Genomic DNA, 26,331 nt, shown 5'->3' on the forward strand with positions numbered 1-26,331 from the left:
CTTATAGCTGTTTGAGGGTCACTTTACTTACATATAATGCACAGAGCATTAACAAATCATTTCCAAAATGAGATTATTCTAATTTTCCACGGGCCACTTGTTGTGGGAGGGTTTTTTTGTTTTGAAAGAAAAAAAAAAACCACACGCATTTCAGTTATACTAGCTAAAATAAATTGGATGAAGCAAGACCAAAAGATAAACATTAGCTCAAATTACTGTTTCTTCATTTGAATGAATTTAAAAACATTTTGAAAAATGGGGTAGTCCTATAACATGCATTAAACCCACAGAAAATAGGTTAAAATTATCTTCTCTATTAAAAACTACCTGCTACACAACCAAAGCATGACTATTTTTAAGAGTTCAGATTTATTCAAGCCCAGAGTATTTAAATGTATTTAAAAACAGCTTAAAGCTTATCCCCATCATAGACTCCAGCTTGTTCCTTCCGGAGCAGAAATCTGCCAAAAATCAGATAAAAACCCAGATTCTGTCATGAAAGCCTCTTATACATAAATAAATGAGAAAGGATTTTAATAATGCAACCCAGTCAGAAAAGCTGGGAGTCCAAGCTACTTTGCTGAGGATTTTAGCTCAAAAGAATAGTTCACAACTATTCCTCTCTCCTCTGTGAAGTTACCTGTCAAGACTTTCCAGAAACAGGTGAAGAGAATAAAGAAGAGACAGTATAGTTAACCTGCAGACAGAGATAAATACAGTTCATAAACCAGCATGACTTCTTATATATTTGTGCTTGCCACCACAAGCAGTGCCTTGCACCTGTTCTAATGGGGTTGTGGGCATCACTATGTGCTTTACAGTTTCACAGGCTTGTAATATTGCCCACTCCCCCAAAGGGGAAATTTCAGACTGCTTCCATATTTTTACAGTACTAAGTGTCATTTACCTCCTCTCTATTTTCAAACATAAGATACACAGAAAAAATGTGAATCAAAAAAATGCATGGAAGCATGTTTAAAAAGAGATGTAGTGAGCAACTATCTAGAATCAGCAGGAGCTGGATCAGCCTCCTGTGCACCATGTGTCCCAGAGCTCGGCGCACAGCCCAGAGCAGAGGTGATGTGGCACACAGGTTTCCAGATGTGCGGGGGCAGTGGCTGGGAAGAGGGAGCAGGCAGCACACTCCCCTGCCAGCACCACCAGCCACTGAGGGAGTCTGTGCCTGTCAAGATCCTCACGGTAGCAGCACAACCCCTGAGAAGCCACCGTCTTCTCCAACAGGTATAATTTCCATGGGTATGTCTTCATTTCCATAGATGTTGCTGATGCGCAGGGGACTCTCAAATGATATTGGTATGTAGCTATTATCAGCAAGACAGGCTACATCTTGCCTGGTCTCAGAGAGAGAATACAACAGACTAAAATAAAGTAAAATTAGTCTAAGGCAAAAAAGAAAAGAACCACACCATGCATCACAGCCCCTTGAACTCCTAAGGCTCCTTTTCCTTTGCTTCTAAAGAATGCAAGAACAACTACAGGTGAACACCACAGCGGAAAACCAGGACCCCGAACTTTAATTTCACCTTAATATCATAAATCTGGATACAGAAACAAGCAGAAACATGTTAGTAGGAAAGCACCACTGCATGCTTGCCCATCTTACTTTGCTTCCTAAAGATCCACTGGAGTTAACTGTCAAAGACAGCTGGAAGGACCTTTCATAGGATCCAGCGCAACCACTCCTATTAATCAATACAGCCCTTAATTTCATCAAGTCACATCACAGATTACAGCTACATCGATCTAAGTTTTAATCAATGCAGTGTATGATCACAGTAAGTTTTAGTGAGTCTTAGAAAGCATTTGCATAGTTATATCATTAAATTTCAATAAATTGCAAAACTCTGAGTTGACAGAAACTTCCTATTTAATGTTAGTTACCCTGCTGTTCTCTCATTGAAGAAGGACTGATAGAAAGATCACATTTAAATTTAAATATTAAACAACCCAGCAGAAGAAAAAAAAATTTTAAGACTTATCTTTAAGGTAACATTTTAACAAATTTGCACGGTTAGGGATTTTTTTCCCCCTTTTAAAGATATGTACACGATGCACAAAAAAAAGCAAAAAGGTAAAAGACAGCATTCAGAAGCAGGAAGAAAAAGCCAGTTTCTGCTATTTCTTATTGCTACTAGCCCCTCTCCTCAGAAACATACATTTTCTCCTGAAAGAAAAGTAATGCTTCAGCGTGACTAAGTCCTGCTGCCACTTTAATATGCAATTCTTAGATGGTGGGCTTTTAAGACAAAAAAGCCTTTACAAAAGGATAGAAGAGTACAAGGAACACAGTGTGTGGCTGAAGCACGTTTCACGGAATCCAAACTAAATTTACAAGATGTCATGTGAAAATAAAAAGCCATATTACTTACCAAAATGTTAACACAAAGAAATTATTGCAGGGGAAGATGCACTAACAGGACTGAATTTATTAAGGGTCTAATTTTTATTAGGGGTCTAACTTTTTTCATCCCCAAAATACTTACAGGACACTGCACGTTTGCTGTGCCAGAACAGCATCATTATTCTTATCAGATAGCAAAGCTTATGCTGAAAATATTTTCTACTTCAAAATAAATCCTTCAGCAATCAGACCTTTTCATGGGTAAAGAAAAGGTCATTTCCCACAGCTGGAGGAAAAACCACCAACAGCAAGCCAATAAACACTAGCACTTCTGAGACAGCCGATACTATGTGGTGAATGGCAATTACTGATTCACTTTATTCCTTTTGTTCTTTGATTTTTTTTTAAATTAACACCTTTCACCACAACATGTAGTCTGGCAAGAAGTTCAAAGTAAGCGAGTAAATTCAATGATACACTGTACATGTGGTTCTTCTGATCTAAGGATTTGCTGCTGTCAAAAGAAAAGCCTTTTCTTGACATCTCTGCCTTCCTCTTCCCAACCAGAAAATCCATCCTCTTACGCCAGCTCTGATCTGTGCCACGGTCCTCCATGACACGATTCACCTCCTGCATTCACCAAATAGTTATCCACTTCTTTTTTCCGGGGTTAACAAATTCTGTTAGTCTACAGTGGGATATGACAAGGGGATATGACAATCCAAAATCAGCACTGAAGTACATGATAAGAGCAAAAGACAAGGAGGGGATAGGTAGGGGAAAGACACGAGATGGAGAAGAAAAGCAAGATACCCCTCGCTTCACTCCCCACTTTCTGGTGGTGGTGAAATCACAGGGAGTACAGTTGGCCATAATTAAAAACGAAAAATTAAAATAAACCAATCCCCTACCCACCTAGCCCTGCAATTAACTCCAGCACAGAAGTTCCACAGAAGCAAGAATCCCTGGGATTCAGTTCAGCATCTTCCCCTCTCTTCTCCCACAAAATTATCATTTGACAGCCAGCCTAGAAACAAAACTGTACAATTTAAACCATACAATTATGAAGATCATTCCTAGGAGAAGAGCAGTTACCAATAGTAATACTTTAAGAAGTTTTACACCGATGGGCAGCAATACCTCACTCCTGACTCAAAGCTCTGAGCTGCTTTATTAGAGCACACAGCAGCCTTACCTGTATTTTATTTAAAGCACTAGACAAGGCACATATGCAAATTCTCTACAAAGGAAAAGACTGCTATATTTCATTTGCACTTTCCTTCTTCTCTCAGATTGTTCTTAAGTCACCTCAATATTTGTACCACTTCAGAAACTAGAACTTGCATAAAGATAGCACAAGGTTTCAAAGCATCTGTTCTGAAAAGCAAACTAGCAGGACTACAACACTGGTCTAAACTTCAGGAAACCTTAGTTTTATTAAACTGTATTTGTGGTATATTTTTCTTCAGCAGTCAAATCTGTGAAACTATTTGGTTTATATGGAGGAAACAACATACTTGCTGCTTCAAAAAAACCACTTTAATTATTAGAAACTTTTTTAAAATCATAAATTTGCCTAACAGTCACAAACATACTACTGTAGGAGCTACAGGTTCACAGATATTTTCTTATTTAATAGCCCTTAACAGATTTATCTGTCATAAATGTATCCAGTCACTGAAAAACTGTTCCCTGTTTTCTCGATGACGCTCAGGATTTGAGTCCTTGTCCCTCACTCTCACTGACACTGAAGAGTCCTTGTCTCTGGGAACGACTGAAGTTTTCATACAGACACTGCTCCACATATGAGCATCCGTGTCGGCCCTCCTTAGGTCTATTATACCCTTCCTGGAATGAAGGAATTAGAAGCGCCTACAATACTGAAAATAGGATTTACAATAACAATGACACGATGCTTTGTGCTCCGCTCCATCGCTAGTAAGTCCTGTGATTCTCTCTGCTTTTTAACAATTACTTGCACTCAGCTGGCACTTTCACAAAACTGTCATAAACTCAAAAATCTTTTTCTTAAGTAATAATAAATTCCGAGGCTACCATTGTGTGAGTAAAGAAAGGACCATTTTCCCATAGGCATCACTTCACATCAATGAGGATGATACATAATTGGAGAAGCACTTTGTGATATTGAGGGCCAAGCCTTCACAATCAGTCTTTGCCTTCACTATCTCAAGTAACTCTCTCACCAGGAAAAATGTTTCCCACTTAATGACAAGTGATTTCCAAACTAAACTTTTGAGCAGCACAGATTCCCAAGAAATATCACTAATGACCTCTCACCACTAATTTGCATCTTAACTAGCTTCTCTATCCAGAGAAGGACCATCTCTACATTCAGGTTAAGTCTTTGGTAGGGGACTTCACAGAATGCCTTTTGGAAACTTAGATTACATCAACTATGTTGCCTTAACCTATATGTTAACGCCATCAAATGGTTTTAATAGACTTAGGAGATGCTGAACATGTTTTATAAGGCTGTTGTCTCTTCACCTCAGCACCTTTCATCTATCCACAATCTCTGCTTTTGGTTCAGCTTATTAGTTAGTAGTTTCCACTCTTTCAGTAACTCCTTTGAAAAATTGATTTTATCGCTGCGCCTTTCCAGTCTTCTATGACTGAGACAATTTAAAGCATCGGGTTATACTTTCTGGTGAGGAATTTGCTTATTTCACTCTTGAACTCCTTCATATGTGTGAACACATCTCATCTTGTCAACTGACTGCCTTTCACTTCAGTTTGTTCTAACAGCTCCTTCCCCAAACACTGCCATTTGAGACAGATCCCACGAAACATTCCTTCACCTCCAATTCTTTAAGTTCTTTCATAATGCACAGAGAAAACCAAAGCTTTTCTCCTGTTGTCATTTCATCTTCTCTAAACACTCCTTCTATAGTTTAGTGGTCCCCTGGTCCTACAGATAGCATTGTGCTACTGATGCATTGGAAAAGAAGGAGGGGAAAGGAAGATTAATTTCATTCTGTTCTCAAAGAGTTTCTCAAGGTTGGGGAGGGGTGGGGGGAGCTTTGTGTGTTTTGGAGGTCTTATATGTGGGGGAGGTTGTCAAGGGGGGCTGTCACACTACAGTTCTACACCTCGCCTACCATCACTTACCTTCTCTTCTACGTTCGTCATTCGCAGAAGACTTAATTTTTCAAAGAACATATTCTCACTCCCCAAGGGCTTCCTCTGTTCTACTATTTGGCCATGTCAGATTTTTTTAACTGATGGTTTTACAGTGTGTCTTGATGAGTGATACATACCTATGGAGAGCCCAGAGAAGCTTCAAAAATGGTTCCCAAGCAGCTTGCAACATTTCACCTTGTTGGCTCTCTTTTAGCTTTAAGAATCCTCCTTCCACCACCTCCCTTTTCCCCCTCTCTCTTTTTTTTTTTTTTTTTTTTTTTTTAAACTGAAGTGGTACTTCAAGCAGATTTCTTAACCTTGTATAGATTCAGCATCCCTCTGGGAGTAAAGTACAAACCATGTTGGTCACAGACCGCCCTCAGTAGTAACAGTTTGAATCTGCTCTTTGATCCTACTGCAGGCCAAGTCCCGAGTGGACTCTCCTGTTGTGGCTGTAGTAGGTAGCTACTCACTGCCCCAAAGCTTTGCCTTAGCATCTCTCTCTGACAGCGCATCCACCTAAATGAAATGAGGCTAAGGAGCCATTCATTTTCTGCTTTGCAGCCTCTCTGATCTCAAACAGCACGGGCAAACCAGTAAGGCAGATGGAAATGCAGCCCTAACACTATTTTTCACCCTTACATATGCCGGGAATTCCACCTATAGAGTGTTCAGTGTCGCAATAGCTACTCTTTTTTGAGTCTTTCAGTATCTGACACTCATCTGGCAGAGTCAGATAAGCTTCCAGTTGAGCTTTTATAAAATTGAATTAACATAACAGTGAATGGCACTGTTAGCACATTTACTTGTGAGGGGTTGTTCTCTTCAGCCCTGCTTAAAACAGGATAGACATTCATGGAAAAACAAAAGAGAATTTGAGCTCCAAGCAGTTCAAGTACAAAAAGTTAGATAAGATTCAAATTACACTAGGGGACAAATTTGCCGCCTTGCTTTCTTGAAGTCCACCCAGGCAGAGCTTGCTCCAGTTGCCTTTGTTATGCTCCATACCTTGCACAGTAGTTCCGTGAGAACAACAGAGTTGATGAAACCTGATTTGCCAAGGCTTCCTTGTGGGATTACCCAGTGTCTGAATGCAAACTGTAATAGAAAGTACACCTGCAGCTAGGGCTCCCCCTCACAGGCAAGGCTATTCCACTCCCAGAAAACACATTTTGGCCAGAAACACAAGGTGGAATCAGGGGTTTGCTGCAATTCAGATCCTTTCGTATTCCAAGTTCTCAGCCACAGATATTATGCACACAGACAGTAATGAATTGAGTCTTCTTTTTCAGTGCAATTCTCAAGTGTCCTTTATTCAAATGTCAACATCTTGTATGCAAGGTGTTACGTGCGCACAGCACGGAGCTTTCCCAGAAAAACGGGCAGATTGTTTCAGTGACCTTTAGTTGTGTTCTTCCCTGTTCACAAAACACGTGCATTTTTTCAAGACTAATTTTAATTTTGGATGTTTAGGCTATCATCTGTAGTTGAGAAAATCATTATGTTCTCTTGAACATTTTGTCCTTTAAAAAAAAATAGCTGCAACTTCAATACTGATTTATAGTTCTTTTTCTGCAAATTCTAAACTGACTGCACAATATGTTTTGCCATATCACCACTTAACACACAAGGTAGTTAAGACGCAGTTGAATAGAAACTGCTGCCTAAACAGCAGCACCTTTTTGCTCAAGTGTTGCATATAATTTTACAAGGACTTTTTCGCACCCTGATCTTCATATGCCTAAGTCAGTCTTTCACTAGGACGTGCAAAACACATGCAATTGGGCAACACCAGTAGAATTCTCCGTAAAAAAGCAGAATATCAAAATTGTCTCTCCAGTACCTTTCCTATATAAGCTACTAAAGGCTTCATATGCTTCCGTACAAAATTCAATATATTTATACAAATCACTATCTCTCAAATGGAAAGCCTACAATACATGAAAGTTAGCAACTAGTTCACAAGCAGCCTTGTACTTAAAAAAAAAATGTAGCTATGAATAAAAGCTATGCTGTAATCCCAAATGTGCTATTATGGGGGCTTGACAAGGTCTCAGAAACCATTTGTTGAGCCTCGGAGGAGACAAGAGAGAACAGCAGGCTAGCCAGCCAGAACACAAAACCCTCCTGCACGGTTATCAGCCCGCACGTAGCAGTAACACGCAGCATTACTTGCCAAGCTCGCAAAGAAAAGATGGGGGGTAGTGGGGGGCGGTGGAGAGCAGCATGAGAGTTGGAACACTGGCGGGATGAAGTCTGAAACCGAAACCTTATTCCCATCCATTCACACAAGATGGGCTTCTCTACTCTAAACTCAAGACTCCTTTGCAGTGGAAGGATACCCAAAAGAAAGCAAGCCATTTATTAGCAGCAAAGTTAAGTATCTTGATGCTCCTGCCCCAGCTTCATTACCTTACTTGAACAAACTTGAATAAGTTTTGTCTGTATTGAACCTTAAAGAGCATTTCCAAAACTAACATTAACAGAGGAGGGGGAACTGACTACCATCATCTACATAAAGGCAGAATCCACAATTCTAAGTATTTTATAATATTACAAACAAACTGCTGGCTTACTTTGTTAATACTTTAAACAAGCATAAAGGATACAGACAATTATATATTGATTAAAAATAATCCTCATGGGCTTACTCAATTTCAAAATGAGAATTTTTAATGAGATTTGACACCCCTTCAGCATGGGCCCTTTTGTCATATTTCAAATGTTGAAGATCTGGCAATTCCTCTTCCCCCAACACATGCCCAGGAAGCACAACATTTTTACCTCAAATCATTTGAGCTGATCAAATCTAAGACTCTTCATGGCAGCAGACTGGCAGAACACATGCAGATTATAACTTTTGCACACACTATTTACCTCATCATAGGAGAGAGCCCTAGCTGCAAGTACACTTCATTCTGAATTTGCATTTAGGCAGTGGATAATTCCACAATAAAGCAAAAGCCTTGGGGGGGAGGGGGGGATAAAATTAGGTTTCGTAAATGCCATTACTCACGCAACTACTGTGCAAGCTACAAAAAGCTGCAACGAGAAGTAGTGCAGCCCGTGTGACTTCAAGACAGCAAGGCTGCAAGTCCATCTTCAAATTCCCAGTATCTCAAAAGCAGCTAGTACCTCAGAGCTCTTTATACAAGGACACAGCAGAGCCACAGAATTCTTTGGGTTTTAACAGTTTCAGAAATAGAGGTCATCAGTATGTGTAGCTATAAAATTAATATGCTTTTTTTTTCCCTTATGGTTAAGACATTTCTGATGTTTTTGCAGAAATATTTGAAACCTGTATTTTCCACAGAACAGTTATCACATGCAGACACAACAATATTGTTTAAAATCAGCAAAAACGTTAAGGAATACATCCGGATTCTCATTCACTACAGGTTATTCTTTTAGAATCTGCACTGGCCAGCAAAGGTCCTGTAGCAGCATGAAAAGTGTTGAAGCCTCACCACACTCACCCTTAAAAGCAAGGGAGGCACAACCATCAGCCCCCCACCTTTAAAAAAAAAAAAACACCAACACTTTATCAGATATTAGGAAACAATTTCTCAAAAATCTGCTTTCAGCCTGTCCACTAAAGAACCACTACTGCAGTGCAAATTACCTGCACTGTGTGTACTTACCACTTACTTCTTTATCTACCTGAACTTTTGTTCTCCAAGTACGTTTTTACAAATGCACAAGACTACATTCATCCTGTAATACTACTATTTTACTTCTGCTCTCAGACAAAAGGGGCTCCTTCCAGGCCAGGTCAAGGGTTTTTCCATCATTTCTATCGTCATTCTCTAAACTCAGTGCTGGAAACAAGATCTGTCCTCCTGGTCCACGAGACCTCCAGGACTCTGTTTCCTGACTCCCCTGTGCCACCCTACTCGCTCCCTGAGACAGAAACCTGATGATACTCTACACTGATCACTGATTTCAGCCCCAGGACAGGAAAGTTTCCAACTCCATAGTTTCTCTCCCTGTCTCCAGATTGTTTGTTAACAGAAAGAATAATCCACTGTCATAGTCCATACCTAGTCTAGCTGAACAAACAAGTGCTTTCCCGCGCAGATACTATGCCCAAACTCTGAGGCCCTGAATCCTGCAGAGCCTTCCAGCCACCTCTGTCTCTTCTCTCACCTTCCACTGAAGAACAGTTTAGCTCCAGGTTCACCTCCTCTTCCTTAACAATGCACGGCCCCGAGCATCCACCACTTTTTTCAGTGCGCTCAACTGCACATATTCCGCACCGCCATCCCAGAAGCAGACAGCACAGTACGCTGTTCTTAGCATGCCACTAGACGTCTTGATATCCATGGATAGCTCATGTTTGTCTTCCACCTCACTTACTTCTAGTGCATAACATCACCCCCAAGTCCACTCTTTTGGGCGCTGCTGATGACTGTATGCAGCCTTCATGTGGGTAGGCAAGGAAATGGAGCAGTCTCTTCCGCCCTGAAGTTCCTCCTCTGAATTTTTCAGAAGTTTGTGAACATAAACAGGATACAAAACCACACAGGAATCACTCTCCAAGGTGACCGAAAAATGCAACACAATAGTTCCTAGCATATTGCAGTAGTCCATCAAAAAAGCTCTTGCTTACTGAAACATACATGCATAACAGCCCATTTTTAGCACATACAAGAGGGGACGATTAAATCCAAACAATTGCAGTCATTCATGTCTGCCAGCCATTTCTATTTTATTTTTTTCATATTCAGTTACATATTAGCGTAATGTGTGCAAGAACTAGGATGGAAAAAGGATTATTTGGAAAACTTCAATTGTCTGTCTGTAACTAATGCCACTTTTGTTTTAAAAATTTTTGGATTTCTGCTAAATAAAAAAAAAAAAGATACTGGGAGACAACTGTTACGACCAATACTTATGATCCTGCTTTCCAGTTCTCACTAATCTAAGTTTTATGTTTAAATCCAAATAAAAGAAGATGAAAGGAGACTGTACCCTTACAGAACCGGAGCTGCACCTAACAGTATTAACTACAGCAAAGGTGGGAAGACACAGTCCATGCCAGCAGCCTGTGTGCTGCCTCGCATACCTCTGTTCATACAACAACCGCAGCCCAGCCCAGTCTCCATCTCATGTAATCACAACTCCACAATGACAAGGGTCCATAGTACAAAGAAAGAATCCTGTTCTCAAGAAAGCCGTTGGGCGGGCAGGGAGAGGAAGAAGTATTTTGTCTAGAAGATGCTGCTACCCAGACATTTGCAACTGATGTCCTGCTTCTCACTGTCCCACTACTCGTGTATGGAAAATTATTTTGGTGGAAGATGGAAGCATCTTGCTATTAACTGGCTATTCAGAATGACCTGCTTCTATAGATATTTCAGGCACACTAATGAATGGCTTATAATTCAGTACGCTCAACAGAGAGACAGATTTTTATAACCATTTTGATACTCACTGTGGCACAGCAATAACCTTTCAATGCCAAAACAGGCACATCCGAGCTGTAACTCGGAGGTCTTGTGAAGCGCATATCACATGTTGGCTGTTGTCGCACACTGTTGGAGTACAACCTCGCCGAACACAAATCTGAGCCACTGTACCTTCATCATGTTTCCACTGTAGTTTCCAAATTTCAGCATAACTAAAAGAATCTATTCTTAAGAAACAAGAGATTTCTTTCACAGCTTGTGCTACAGCAGTCTGCAAAATACAGCTCTTCAGATTCCAATGTTAATAAAGGACACCTCTGTTGCTTTGTGGCTGGTTTGGTTTTTGTTGTTGTTCTGATTTTTTATTTGGGTGGTTTTGGTTTTTTTTTAAACTTCTAAACGACTTTAAACAGAAGAATCAAAGAATAGCCCAGAGCTAGTGACCATACTACCTCACCATCATTTGGCTGAAAGCAGCATTCTCTGATGACGTGCACCTTCTCTATAATCAGCACCCACAAAAACTATCCCCTATTCTCTCATGAGAAACTAAGCACACCACTACATGCCCCCCAGTTTACAGATATTATTCTAATTTATAAATCCAGAATAGAAGCAGATATGGATCTTTGGTGTTTTGCAACACTATTCTCACACCCTCCTCTCTGCACTTGTCAAAGGCTTCAGGCAGGAACGAAACACTAACTCACAGCTACCCCAGCTCCACCTTTGCTGCTGGCTATGAAAATAAATCAACACATCAGTGACAAGATAACAAAAGATCACACCAAATAAAGTTCAAGAGCCACGGAAGGATTCTCTCAACAGCATGACCTTAAAAACCCATAAAGCTTGGAGTCACCTAACCAGGTGAGAAGGGAAGGAAGCAGATGGGAAGAACAATTATGTGAGTGGTTTACCAGAAAAATTAAAGAGCACAAGACTTCATGCAATACATCATGCATACCTCATTATGTAGATGATATAGTTTAATTACGAATTTTCTAACTACTATGGTAATGGATCCAAAAGAGACTCAGGGCATATATTTTAACAAGATAATGCCACATATTACATACATAAATAAAGTCTGTGGCATTTAGGAATTACATACTATTGTTCACAGGAGTCACAAGCCAAAGGCTTGCGTGCCTACTCGGCACCTCTCACTGCCTGCCTGTAATCTGCACCAACTGCTTCAGTTCAAGAGAGTTAAAACCAACACAGCTGAACATTCAGCCAAAAAAAAAAAAACCAACCTTCATGTCTAAAACTGAGACACATCAAGAGTTGTTCAGAAGTTTTAGTGAAAACTAACAGCACAAACTTCATGATACAACTCCTGCAAAGGTTCGATACAGAAAGAATCAAGCTTTAAGTCCACATCTGTTGCTTCACTTCTCGCCAAGTAATATTTCTCACTGGACTCATCACCTCTATTTGTGGCACTCCCAAACTCAATGCACCTCTCACTAAAAAGGTTTCATAGAAACATTGACAAAATAAGTCTTCTATGATCTAAAGTAACTCAATCAATACATACCCGTAAACGCAGAAAAACTGGAACTAACCTTGTATCAACCTTATGAAGGGCCAAGTGTTTAAATAAAAAGAAACCCTAATTCCTAAAGTAAACAAAGGTGGGCTCTGCACGCACTACGGAGCTTGGTCTGATCTCTAACAGAGCAGCCTGACTTCTAGAGCATATGAGCATTCAACTTGTTACAGCAGTTAAGTCAGAAGTGACTGTTCTTGCCAACATTACAGAATGGACACAAAGCTCTTGACTTAGCTTTTTCCTTTGACAACAGGTTGCACAGTTTACCTATGTCCCATTGAAATATTACCTTATTGTTCACCAAAAGAATTCCATGTCCCCCTCTTCAAATACTATGAAACAAGAACAGCACTGACATATTTTACACTACACAAGCTATTCATTATTTTATCTAACTGAAACACGTTCTGTCTTCTCTTTTTTTCAAAGGTAAATACTCTCAATCTCTTCAGTTTCTCTTTACACTAAAGTTTTTGAGAGAATGATCATCATTCTTGCAATATCCTTTTATCAGTAAGTAGAGGCTACGACATACCATATTAGAGATTAAGCAAACCAGTATCTTACTGGACATACACTGGTCTTCCACCATTCTGTTTCTTATACAACGCATTCAGACCTTCAAGGAAAAAAAGCGGATACAGATTAGATTGTTTGAAGGGTGCCAGGAAAAGTCCAGCACAGAAGTGTTTCAGTATGTCCAAAAGAAAGAGTCCGTCCCTCCATCTAGAGCAACCCTTCCCACACAGAACTATAATAGCTGAAATTAAAAATCTCTCTGGCTGCACTTGTGTTTGAGACCTACATCACCTCTTGCAGTTTCTGAGAGCAGTTAGGAGAGCACTAGTTTGCTGACTGTTGGTTCCCCACCAACAGTCTTATCACGTAAGTCTTTCTGAGAGATTAAGAAAAGCTTCTAATAAAGCACCAGGGGATGTAACTATAGTTTGAGATCTTCAATTATAGCATTTTTTGCTGTTGTAATTAAAAAGTTAGATAGTGCCTAGTAGTGACATTCAATAGTTTCTTATTCTCATCCAAACCACATCCAATAAACAGGAAAAATGAATATTTGGAAACACTCCAACTTGCCACTGAAACAGGCAGCCTTGCTCCACAAAACAGGCTTCTCTCTCAGATTTCTGACTGTAGCTGTACCATAAAAAGAGAAGGGACAGTGAACAAAAGCAATCAGTGCAAGATCAATCCCACTGAAACTGGGTACCACTCAGGCATTAGCACACGACCAGCACAGACAGCCCAGCTCCAGCAGCTGGGCTCACACAAGCAGCCCCTCGTGTCCTCCCACCTCTGTCTGCCCATACCTGGCACTCTGTTCCTAATGAGCTTTGAAGGAGTCTGCTCGGTCAATTAAAAAATAAAAATTAAAAAAAATATATATTAAACCTGTATGTTAGTCCAACAAACTAAAAACTACTGGCATATTTTCCAAGTTTGGCATAAGTCAAATAGGTAGGTTTAATATCTGGGTTGAGCAATGTTCCTGAGGGAGCAACAAAATGGCACGCAAAGCATCTTTTATGCAGGAAATAACTGACATTTTCTGGACACAAAAAAAAGTAAACTATCCTACTACCATTAGAGATGAGCAACAGTTTCTTTATCTGAAGACTGATGTTCAACATGCCATGCCCGCATTCCCTTCCTGGTATCTGCCATTAGTCAACTGCCGCCTTGTACACCTTTCTGCTTAAAAATAAACCCCATTGATTCACATAGAGTTTGTTCTAAGCAGGTTTTAGAGCCTACTGCAAGTACTGCACTGATTAAAAAAAAAAAAAAAAGAAAGCGCACCATTCAATAAAAAGCCAGGAAGATTTTTTTCAACCAGAGAGACCAAAAACTTAAAAGTGAGAGGGATTAAAATAAAAATATGAGAACAGAATGCAATTTTGCTGCAGGCAGTGCACCAGAGCTCACCCACGTTGTCTGACATTGTTACTCATCTGATTTGATGTTCAGTTGGGTCAAGTTTGGCAGCAAATGTGTCAGAAAACCTCCGTGGAGCCATCCACACCTACTGATCCTCTAAGATGGTCCAGTCGAGACCCCAAACCTCACCTTGTGGCAAAGGGCACCTCAGGGCTGGACCAGCTTTTTTGTTGGAGCAGGGCGTGAAATCCAGGTTACGCCCTCGTCGGGTCACTAAAGCACACACCACAGAACATCTCTTTCACTCACTAGAAGGATTCTCACTCCATCAAGGTTTCTATATGACTGTCCCCCAAAACGTTCCCTTGTAGTTTTAATGACATACAATTAACTCCTGCAATTAGGACCCGCAGCTGCTATCTAGTTTTGAATTGCCATACTGCACCTCAGAAGCAGCTCTAAGAGCAATCAAAAAAAAGAGGTGAAGATGGCAGTCATACTAAAGACAGCAGCTCCTACTACTCTTAACCTGGATTTTTATCACTGAGGGCTTTTGAATATACATTTTCACTAACTGAATTATTAAAGTTTAGTTCTTTTCTGCGTTTCCTCTGTTCATTAGACATCCATACGTAGAAAGTGATGTCATATAACAAAAAGTTGTCCCAGTATTTTTAAGAAAACATTAGCAGTCCTGAAGCCCATTCATCAAAGTACTCTAAAAAAATCATGATGTATATTAATAGACTTAAAAGATTTATGCTACTTAAAATAAGAATTAGGGTCATGTAACAACACTTGCTTTAAACTTAAAAGTTCAAGGGGAAAAATTATATTAAAATTAACTCAAAAATTACAAACAACGCCATATGTAAAGAAAGTTCCAGCTGCACAAATACTACAAACAAAAAGCAGGTCATTCATCCATCAATATGTACCATTTGGGGAATACTGAAACAAGGTAAGAATTTTTTTAAAAATATTTGTATATAACAATATACAAATATTGAACTCTGTTTCACACACTCCCCACTGCAAGATACAACATCCACCTATACATTACCATAGCTTCAGGAAAACAAAATGTTGTTACCATTTGCTTTTGCATCCCTTTGGATAAAAGGATGTAAATGGAACCTTTAACTTCAATCCTAATTCCATCCACGTAATTTAAGATCACATACGTACCAGTAAACTATACGTTACAAAAGCATCTACAGATGTTCCTATTTTATGTATTTTAGTGATTGTCCAAGGGCAATTACACAGCATATTTAAAAAGAGAAAGTTTTCAGAAATCTGGAAGGGAAATGGGAAGTACTAGGAAAAGGAAGGGAAAGGAGGCACTAAATGAACAATAAGGAAAAGAGACAACATACATTGCTCGCTCCTTTTTTTTTTTCCTTTTTGCAAACTCTAATCAAACACCATACAGTGATTTCCCCCCTCACCGAGAGGATTTAAAATTGTACACACTCCAGAACCAAGAAGAAATTCTACTTTAAAGCCACCTTTGAGTAACTATCCATTTTTAAAGCACACAATTCCACTTTTCTGAAGTTTCTCAAAATGACAGTACCACCAGCAGCTCTAACACTCTCCCAAACACTGTCAAGCAGACTGATGATTTCACCAAAAATATGTTTGCATATATGCTTCACCAGTGTCACATGCTGAATTCCCTACACGCTGCTGCAGTCCAACATGCTGAACAGCTGCAAAGAGCCTGACAGGAACATTAGAAATGTAGAAGTCTTTCAGTACCCCAATCTATTTTTCATATTGCAGGTCTCTTTATCGGAGCTGAAACCAGGGCTGGCTGCACTAGCAAAATTAGTACCTGCATGTAAGGAGACTTGAGGCAGTAGCTTATCTCACCCAAAACAGTTTATTCCCCTTCCCCTCCTAGAAATAAAATGATTCAGTCAAGATAAGAATTTCTCCTATTAACAGTTTGAAGGATCCAAATGTAAAATTTGAGAAGAATAGTTAGCTGACTCATACCAGCAAGCAAAATTCAGGCTGAAGTAACTGTGCCGCAATTAATATCAGCATATTTAAAACACAGACAAGATAAGGTGTGACCAGTCCCATTACAACCGTTCTGTAGGTAATGGCTAAACTATTTCTAGAATTAAAGCTTATGTAAACAGAAGCAGATCATGTTTCAGCCATAACTGACCACAGACTGCTTTAGAAGTTTTTATTTATCAATTGTAAAAATAACAACCTGACTTTTTAAACACACGTTATTTGAAAGACAACGTGCAGAGCACTACTGTGAGCAGACTGCAAGAGAAAGACTGGACTTAATTTAAAATTTAGAACCTGTTACAAGAACAGCCAGAGCCTCTCCTGCTTCTTCTGCTCCCTACTTCCTATTGTTCTGCTGTTCAGCCCGTGATGCCATGTCATGGATGAGGTAAACCTAAATGACAGTTTGCTGGATCTTTCTTTAAAACATTTATGCAAAGCAATTCTTTACTCGGGTCTGCACCGAGAACTGGTCACACAGAACGCTCTTTTAAGGCAGTCTAAAGCCCCGAAAGGACCGGCGGACTTCGGTTCCTGAAGCAGCCAGCAAGAATACCCAAAATGGTGACTACAAGTAATAAATCAGACAAAAAAGCATTATTAAAAAAAAAATTAAACCCCGTTCTACGAAGCTGAAGGCCGGGCTGAACATTCTAAGTGACTACTCGTTTATCCACAACGAAACCCCGTTAAGTTAAGCGTTTTGCTTAACCCCATCATTTTCTCTCCCAAGCCTCCCCGGACCGTGGCGGGGCTCCAGCCCTGCGCCGAGGGGCTGGGAACGCTCCGACGAGGGACCGACTGGGGGACCCGAACACGGCCCGGGTGGCAAAACGCGGGGTTTAATCGGGCGGCGGCAGAAGCCGCCGGCACCGAGAGGGGCGATAAGGGGCAGGGCGGGAGAAAGGGCGGCGGTACGGCGGGGGGACGGGGCGGGGGGGACGACACAGAGGCCGGTGTGGCGGGAAGCGGCCGGGGAACGAAGGGCCGGGGGAGGAAGGACTGGACAGGCCGGGTACCGAGGGTGTGGGGTAGGGGGGAAGCCCCGCTCCTCACTCACCCGTCCTTCCGCTTGGCTTTGTAGACGTGCCCGTAGGTGCCCCTGCCCACCTTGCAGCCCTCGTACTCGAAGAGGTCCTCCACCCGCTCCCGCTCCCCGGTCAGCTTCACCTTGAAGTCATAGTCCATCTTCAGCGCCCACCGCCCCGCGCCGCCCCGGGCCGCCCCCGACCGCCGCGCACCCCGCCGCGCCCCGCCGCGACCGGGCGGCAGCAGGAGGAGGAGGAGGAGGAAGAGGAGGAGGCCCCCGAGCCGCCCCGCGGACCATCCAGGGGCTGCTGCCGTCCCTCCCCAGCCCCGTCCTCCGGCTGCTCGCTCCCTCCCCGCCCCGCCAGCTAGCGGCACAACAGCCGGTCTCCCGGGGCGGATTACGGCGCCCGCGCCTGGCCGCACTGCCGCAAAGAAACGTCGCAAACCGCGGGCACCTCCCCAGCCGCGGGCGCGGCGGGCAGCGCACCACGTGGAAGACGGCGGGCTGCGCCAGAGCCCCGCCCCCCGGCCGGCCCGGCATGCCCTGAGGCCGCGTGGCGCGCTGGGACATGTAGTACAGAAGGAGGGAGGCCGGGAGCGCGGCGCGATGCATGCCGGGAGTTGTAGTCTTCAGCCGGCGGAGCGGCGCGCTGTCTGCCGGGAGGTGTAGTCCCCGGGCAGGGCGCGGAGCAGGCCCGGGGGGGCTAGGGGCAGCAGCGGGGCCCGGGGAGCCCAACATAAAGCCAGCTGGTCATTTTATAGAGAGCTTGAAATCAAAGTAAAGCTGCAGCAATCTTTCTAATTAAAGCCCAGCATTTGGCATTTTTAGTAATCACGCACATACGCTTCACATTTCACCTCAAGAATGCAATGCGGGTAAGTGAGCGAGCATTCAAATCCCTGACTTAGAGACAAAATGTCATAGAATGCGGGGGGTCCTGAAAGAAGAAACAACATTTTCTGGAACCGTCTGAAATAATCTCTATTTTAATATACAAATACCCATTTTTGTTTACACATTATGGCAGCTTTCCAGTATCTAAAGAGGGCCTACGGAAAAGATGGGAAGGGACTTTTTACAAGGGTATGTAGCAAAAGGATGAAGGGCAGTGCCTTCAAACTGGAAAAGGGTAGATTTAGATTAGATATCGGGAAGAAACTTTTCACTCTGAGGGTGGTGAGGCACTGGAACAGGTTGCCCAGAGAAGCTGTGGATGCCCCATCCCTGGAAGTGTTCCAGGCCAGGCTGGATGGGGCTTTGAGCAGCCTGGTCTAGTGGGAGGTGTCCCTGCCCATGGCAGGGGGTTGGAACTAGATGATCTTTAAGGTCCCTTCCAACCTGAACCATTCTGTGATTCTATGATTAAGGTTGATTCCTGAAAGTTGGGGATAGGGGTGGGTGTGCCAGCCTCCTGAGCTGGCATCACTCAGTCAGACGGATGTCAGATGCCCACAGTTGGACTTTCGGTATATTGCTATGTAGTTGTTAGGGATATTATTGTATGTTAGATAAAGCAATTAGGCAGGTATTACAAAAAATACATGCAATTGGTCGAAGCAGCAAAACTACATTTTATTTGCCCAGCAACTCAGCTCAATTATACAAGAATATTGCCCAGCACCTCACTACACCAATCATCCAGAAAGAGCTCAGGGCAGACCAGCAGACCATAAATATCAAGCAGTCTGAAAGGGTCCCTCCACTTCATAAAATTCATCCACCTCAGCCCAGAGCAGAGCAGCGCAACTCTGCCTTTGGGGACCCATGGCTTTGGAGACTTCCAGGGGCAGCAGGGACCACACTTGCATGGCCAAACCCACTACATTCAGCACCTCCTGCCTGCCGACAACCCTCAGGCCTGTCAGCAAGCAAGGGGGAAGCAGAAATAACCACTCTTCTGTAACTTTGTACTTTTCTTTCTATTATTAAGCATTCTTTCATGGAGGCAATAAAGATCCAAACTCCTTCACACCGATCCAATTATTGCATGGTAATTAATGGGTGAGTTTAGTCTGTCCTGACCTAAAACACTGCAGGGAGTGGAGGAAGAACAATGTCTGAAAAGAGGACATGAATAAAAACAAGAATACAGAATCCAGACTCATTTTCTGAGGACCTGTGCTATGTTTTACATGTTTACATAAACCGCTTGGAAAGAATTCCATACTTTGACAAATAAACCCTGAGAAGTCAAAACCACAATAGAAAAACTTTTCTTTTCTTTCAGACTTTGGTACTTTCGTAACAGTGTTTAGAAGTCTGCTTTTCTGCAAATGTTGCTTTCATTAGTTTTTCATAACATTTGGATTATATGCCTTCCAGATCCAGTGCAGCTGTAAATTTGCTGCTTCTTCACTCTGTTTTCACTTCAGGTACTTGTACTGCAGACAAGTTTGATTTTACCAATTCAGATGGACGGTCCCCAAGTTCTAAGAGATTTGAAACAGAAAACACACCTTACAGAATCACAGAATCACAGAATCTTCATGGTTGGAAAGGACCCTTCAGATCATCAAGACCAACCAAACAACCTACAATCTCTGCCACTAGAGCATGCCCTGAAGTGCCACATCTAGATGTTTCTTAAACACCTCTAGGGATGGTGACTCAACCACCTCCCTGGGCAGGCTGTTCCAGTGCCTGACCACTCTGTCAGTAAAGTAATTCCTCCTAATATCTAACCTAAACCTCCCCTGCCGCAACTTCAGACCATTTCCTCTGGTCCTGTCATTATTCACCTGGGAGAAGAGGCCAACACCCACCTCTCTCCAACCTCCTTTCAGGTAGCTGTAGAGGGCAATGAGGTCTCCCCTCAGGCTCCTCTTCTCCAAGCTAAACATGCCCAGCTCCCTCAGCCTCTCCTCATATGACCTGGTCTCCAGACCCCTCACCAGCCTGGTAGCTCTCCTCTGGACACGCTCCAGCACTTCAATGTCCCTCTTGTACAGGGGGGCCCAGAACTGAACACAGGACTCGAGGTGAGGCCTCACCAGTGCCGAGTACAGAGGCACGGTCACTTCCCTGCTCCTGCTGGCCACACTATTCCTGATACAAGCCAGAATGCTGCTGGCCGCCTTGGCCACCTGGGCACACTGCTGGCTCATGTTAAGCTGGCCTTCCACCAGCACCCCCAGGTCCTTTTCTGCCGGGCAGCTTTCCAGCCACTCTTCCCCAAGCCTGTAGCGTTGCTTGGGGTTGTTGTGACTGAAATGCAGGACCCAGCACTTGGCCTTATTAAACCTCATACAGGTGGCCTTGGCCCATCGATCCAACCTGTCCAGGTCCCTCTGTAGAGCCTTCCGACCCTCAAGCAGATCAACACTCCCACCTAGTTTGGTGTCGTCTGCAAACTTACTGAGGGTGCACTCAATCCCCTCATCCAGATCATCCATAAAGATATTAAACAGAATCGGCCCCAAAACTGAGCCCTGAGGGACACCACTGGTGACCAACCACCAAGAGGATTTCACCCCATTAATCACAACTCTCTGGGCACGGCCATCCAGCCAGTTTTTAACCCAGCAAAGAGTACACTTGTCTATGCCATGATTCGCCAGCTTCTCCAGGAGAATGCTGTGAGGGACGGTGTCAAAGGCCTTACCAAAGTCCAGATAGACAATGTCCACAGCCTTCCCCGCATCCAGAAGGTGGGTCACATGGTCATAGAAAGAGATCAGGTTGGTTAAGCAGGACCTCCCCTTCCTAAACCCGTGCTGGCTGGCCCTGATCCCTTGGCCGCCCTGCACTTGCCGTGAGAGCTCACTTGAGATGATCCTCTCTGTGATCTTTCCTGGTACCGAGGTCAGGCTGACAGGCCTGCAGTTCCCCGGATGCTCCTTCCGACCCTTCTTGTAGACGGGTGTCACATTAGCCACCCTCCAGTCATCTGGCACCTGCCCTGTTGACCAGGATTGTTGATAAATGATGGAGAGAGGCTTGGTGAGCTCTCCTGCCAGCTCCCTGAGTACTCTTGGGTGAATCCCATCCGGCCCCATAGACTTATGTGCGTCTAGGTGCAGAAGCAGATCATTGACTTCTTCCTCCTGGATTATGGGTGGGTTGTTCTGCTCTCCATCCTTATCTTCCAGCTCAGGAGGATGAGCACCCTGGGGATTGCTGGTCTGACTATTGAAGACTGAAGCAAAGTAGGCATTAAGTATCTCAGCCTTCTCCTCGTCCTTGGTTGCAACTTTACCCCCCGCATCCAGTAAGGGATGGAGATTCTCCCTGTCTTTCTTTTTGTTGATGTATTTATAAAAGCTTTTTTTGTTGTCCTTAATGTTAGAGGTCCAGCTGGGCTTTTGCCTTCCTAATTTTCTCTCTGTATAACCTAATGAGATCTCTGTACTCCTCCTGAGTTGCCTGTCCCTTCTTCCACCTTGATCTCTTTAAAGATGAGAAATGAATATTGACATTTCAAGGTCAACTTTTAATTTTGTTTCATGGATAGTTGCATACTTTTTGTGCTTTATTTTAAAAATATGTCACAGTATAATCTAATTTCAAGAAAAAGTATAATTTGGGCGTCCATTCTTAAAACAAAAGCACAACCAGGCCATGATCTGCTATTCTTGACTATCAGGTCCCCACAGTGGCCCTTTTAATTGATAGCATTTCTTATCTCTTACTTCTTGTTTTGTATTCCCTCCTTTCATGCTGTAACAGAAATCAATTTTAAAATATATGCTTAACAAGTCCTGCTGAATTTGACTCTTTGGAGCGTTCCTCTTTCTCTTCTTTCCTCTAACATTCATGGCTTGCTTTATAATATTCTTCTGTTCCAAGTTTGTGTTGTTTCCAATGTTTCCTGTACACACACACTTAGGACATTTTTTGTTTGGAATCACTACACCTGTGAAGAAAATCCGAGTTCTCCACAGGAAAGCGACTGTTGCCATGTTAGCACCGATAACGTGCAGAGGGCTGGAGACAGTTACCAAAGTGGGCCGTGTCCCAAGAGGAAAGTAGTCAAGGAGGGTTCACATCATTAAATGTCTCTGAATGTAGGGAATTGTATTTGAGGTGAAAGCCCGGGATTGTCTGGGAACCGTCTGCGTTGTGGTACTGAGCAGATGCTGCCTGTTGAGGTACAGCACCAGATAAAGTGGCTTCTGTACCCGAGCTGGAGCAGCAGTACGGAAAGCAAAGTTGGTTTTGTTGCGTGCCTGTTTGCACTCTAACAGCCACGGCGTTGGTGCTAGAAGCGGAGTTTGTGAAGCAAAGCTTACAGCTAGGGAATGTACAACAAGCTACTTCCTCTGTGTTTTGCAGTCTTCGTAAACAGAGAAAAATATACAGGAAAATGTATCTTTAATGTTTTTGCTTTCTCATCTTTGTATTTTATAAGTGGATAACCTACAATGCTCAATCACGTCCCCGTGCCATTAGAATATCCACTTGCTCCATTTACTAATTTGCCAAATTTGAACATACTTTTGCCTTTTGCTTTTCAGAGAATTTTTCATGTAAGTGTAGACACCTACTAAAAGTTTTCCATATCACCAAAGCGACTTTCTTTAACAGTGTGACTAAGGTGTTCCCAGCTTGTTATTTAGCAAAAAAGGGCCAGTCCTGCTAAGTGCTACACACCCCCCACTTCTGCTTACACCAGGGAAATCTGAAGGCAAGAGAATAACATGGGGTTTGTTTCTTTTCTGTGTGTAAAGAAAAACAAACTATCGTACTTGCACAGTTTGAGTATTTTCCACAAAGCTTGAGTGAGTTAGCTGAATACTGGCAGCATTTACGAATGCAGTTTACTTAAAGCAGGTAAGTAAAGTGCTGGTTCTACAAATAGTTTTGTATGTAAAGCAACGGGGCGGGGGGGGGAGGGTGGGTGGAGGTGGTGGTGGTTTTTTTTACTTTGCACTTAGGTGTACTTCACTACAAAGTCGATCAACTACTGTAAAGTTCATCAGACTGGTGATGCGCTTCATCTAACAAGGCATTCTAGATTCTGGCAGGAGTGCAAGTTATTAGCAAACATAAACCAGTTCTTCTCCTGTACCGGAGAGAGCTGTGCTCCCATTCAGTGGAACATCTGTTTGCCAGACTGAGGACCACCTACAGCCTGACTGTTTTATGCTTCCGAAGAAGCCAGGAATCAGTTCTCAAGAGCCTCGACAGACCTTGAAAATTCAGCCCATGAACTCCTGGTAACTTTTATTATTGAAAAGAGCCCTACCTGAGGGGAAATAGACCCTGACAATTAACATTATTTTATTATTTTATATTATTTCAGTAAACAGAATAATAGAAATATTCTGGTTGGAAGGGACCTCTGGAGGTTATCTCGTTTAATATCCTGCTCAAAGCAGGGGTACTATTAAATTACGGTTGCTTGAAGCATTGTTCACGCAGGTCTTGAAAACCTCTATGGAGGGAGATTCCACAACCTCTCTTGACCTGAATGTTCTCGGGGTGAAATTTTTTGTCCTTCTCTTTACTCTGAACCTCGCTTCTTTTAAATTTATGATCACTGTCTCTTCTCCCACTGTGCACTTGGATAAAAATCCTGTCTCTGTCTTCTCAGTACCTCCTTGGTAATGGTTGGCTGCCTCTTCTCCCAGCTGAAGAAGTGCTGGTGGCCACGGCTTCTCTCACACAGCAAGTGCTCCAGCCTATGACCGTCTTGGTGCTCTCGGCTGAACTCACTCCAGTTTATCAATAATTTTCCATATCACTATTGTTCTACTGGAAACACCCAAACTGGGCATTGTATTCCACATGTAGGCAAACAAGAGCCAAGTAAAAGGAAATAATCACTTCCCAGTCATCCACTGTCTGTGCTCCTTGTGATGCAGCCTAGGATGCCATTAGCGTTCATGGCTGCCAGGGAGCACTCCTAACTCCTGCTTAGCCAGGACCCTCCATCCTTTCCAGCAAGGACACTACCCGGTCAGTAAGCCCTGTTCAGTATCGTCCCAGTCAGGCCTCGATGGAGGGCTTTGCACTTGTCCTTGTTGAACTTCATGAGGTTCCTGATGGCCCAGTCCTCCAGCCTGCCCAGGTTCCTCTCAAGTATATCAACTCCATGTCACCACTTTGGCGTCACCTGCACTAAGATCCAGTTTAAATAAACTGATTAAGAGGTTCTGCCTTACTTATATAATATCAAGTAATAAAACAGAATAAGGTTACTTTAAAAGAACTTAAATGACTGAACAATTAAATTAAAACCAGAATTACAGATTTTATGTTATTTTACAAAACTGTGTAATTGCCTGAGGTTTGCTGCCCTCCATAGGCTATTTTGATTATCGTTCCAAAGATAGTATGTTGTTGTGTAAACCATTTGCTACAGTGTAATAATAATAGTAATAATAATAATAATAATATTCCAGGAAAGATCTACTGTTGTTATTTTTTATTAGCAACACAGCATAAAATAAACAAAGACTGTACTTAGTTATAGTGTAATGTTGTGAAACATCAGTATGAACAGGACATGAACACAAAATTCTGCATTGGAGGACAGATCAGTGGAAAAATTAATTCAGTGTAAGCTTTGAGTAAGGAAATATAGGTTCATTGATTTGTCTGAAACATACTACAACCAGCTTCTGGGTGAACAGCCTATATGTGGGCTTGATACCAGAGAAGTTGTTGTGTTTGACTGTGGGATAATGGTTACTAAAAACAGACTATGAGAGGAAAAGATTTCAAAAATACAACACAAAATAATTGTGGGAAGAAACTGACTTTTCAAGGGATCCCGGCACTACTTTATATACTCTGACTTTTACTAAGAAAGTAAAATTGATCTTCTGGAAGAATGTATTTTAATTGCTCCGGGCAAAGGAACTCATAATACAATACTAATTATTCATACTGTGGCGAGGAACATGAATAACAACGGGAGTTCCATTTTTTTAATACAGTGAACAGTAAGGAGTAGCTCCCGGCAATGGCCTCAGTGCTGCGTGTGTCCCCACTGTCAAATTGTCTCACAGAAACCACGTACTGGCACAAAAGGAGCATAAACTAACACAAAACCTAAATGTAACATTTGTGTAAGATCTTTTTCTCTGCCAGAATAAAGAAATCCTGGGGTGCGTAGTTGAAGTGGGGAGTGGAGGTATCTTCCCAGACACGGTCCCGAGCCTTTCCTATCATCTCGCTCATTAGTGAGGGCTTGCCTTTGCATCAAGACAAGTTGCACAAAAAATACCCAAACTTTGTTTATTTCTGCAAGCAAGTTTGAACAGAAGTATGAGCAGTTTGGATATTCTAGGGATGAGGTGCTTTCACATAGTTAAAGCATCCTTCTCACGAAATCTTCTCATCTTGCTGATACAAATAGTTTATTTAAGATGTGAAACATGCTCCGCTGTCATAGCCTGCCAGCTTCTGCCATGTGTCGAAACAATCTGCAGAAGCAACTCAGAAAAGAAAGTTTGTGGATGCTATCAACATTATCAGCAATTAGCATATGTCAAATTTGTAAAAGGGTTCGCATCTTGTGTGAAAAACTTTTAAGGCTCTGCAAATCGAAATGACTAAAATCACAGCTTGAAACACAACAGTTTCTGTGAGGACACTGAGCAATTGCTCGTTTATTTTAGAAAAGGGAGACGGTGAAGGGAGGTTTCTGCAGAAGGGAAGGTAAATGGCCTCAAGTTGTGCCAGGGGAGGTTTAGGATGGATATTAGGAAAAATTTCTTCACTGAAAGGGTTGTCAAACATTGGAACAGGCTGCCCTGGGAAGCGGTGGAGTCGCCATCCCTGGAGGCATTTAACAGACATGTAGATGTGGTGCTGGGGGACACAGTTTAGTGGTGGTTTTGTCAGTGTTGTTGATGGTTGGACTCGATGATCTTAAAGGTCCCTCCCAACCAAAATGATGCTGATTGTAAACCTGTTTTACCCCAAACCAGGTCGAGAGGCAGGCACCTGGGAAATGGGA

The 26,331-nt window shown here is 42.5% G+C and overlaps 1 protein-coding gene across 5 annotated transcripts in view; it reads right to left on the reverse strand.

Moving 5' to 3' along the window:
• The window catches only part of CDK8 (cyclin dependent kinase 8), a 90,671-nt gene extending 72,824 nt beyond the window's left edge, over positions 1 to 17,847 (reverse strand). For 3 of the 5 annotated variants that reach the window (XM_074568852.1, XM_074568846.1, XM_074568834.1), the window contains exon 1: positions 17,457 to 17,847. In XM_074568852.1, coding sequence (XP_074424953.1) covers positions 17,457 to 17,584 — 128 coding nt within the window. In that variant the 5' untranslated portion in view covers positions 17,585 to 17,847. The remainder of the gene's footprint in view (positions 1 to 17,456) is intronic. The other 2 variants (XM_074568859.1, XM_074568870.1) reach the window with 2 other exon arrangements.
• Between the last annotated feature and the right edge of the window lie 8,484 nt (positions 17,848 to 26,331).

This window comes from Larus michahellis, chromosome 1, assembly GCF_964199755.1.
Source record: "Larus michahellis chromosome 1, bLarMic1.1, whole genome shotgun sequence".
NCBI classification, from domain to species: Eukaryota; Metazoa; Chordata; class Aves; order Charadriiformes; family Laridae; genus Larus; species Larus michahellis.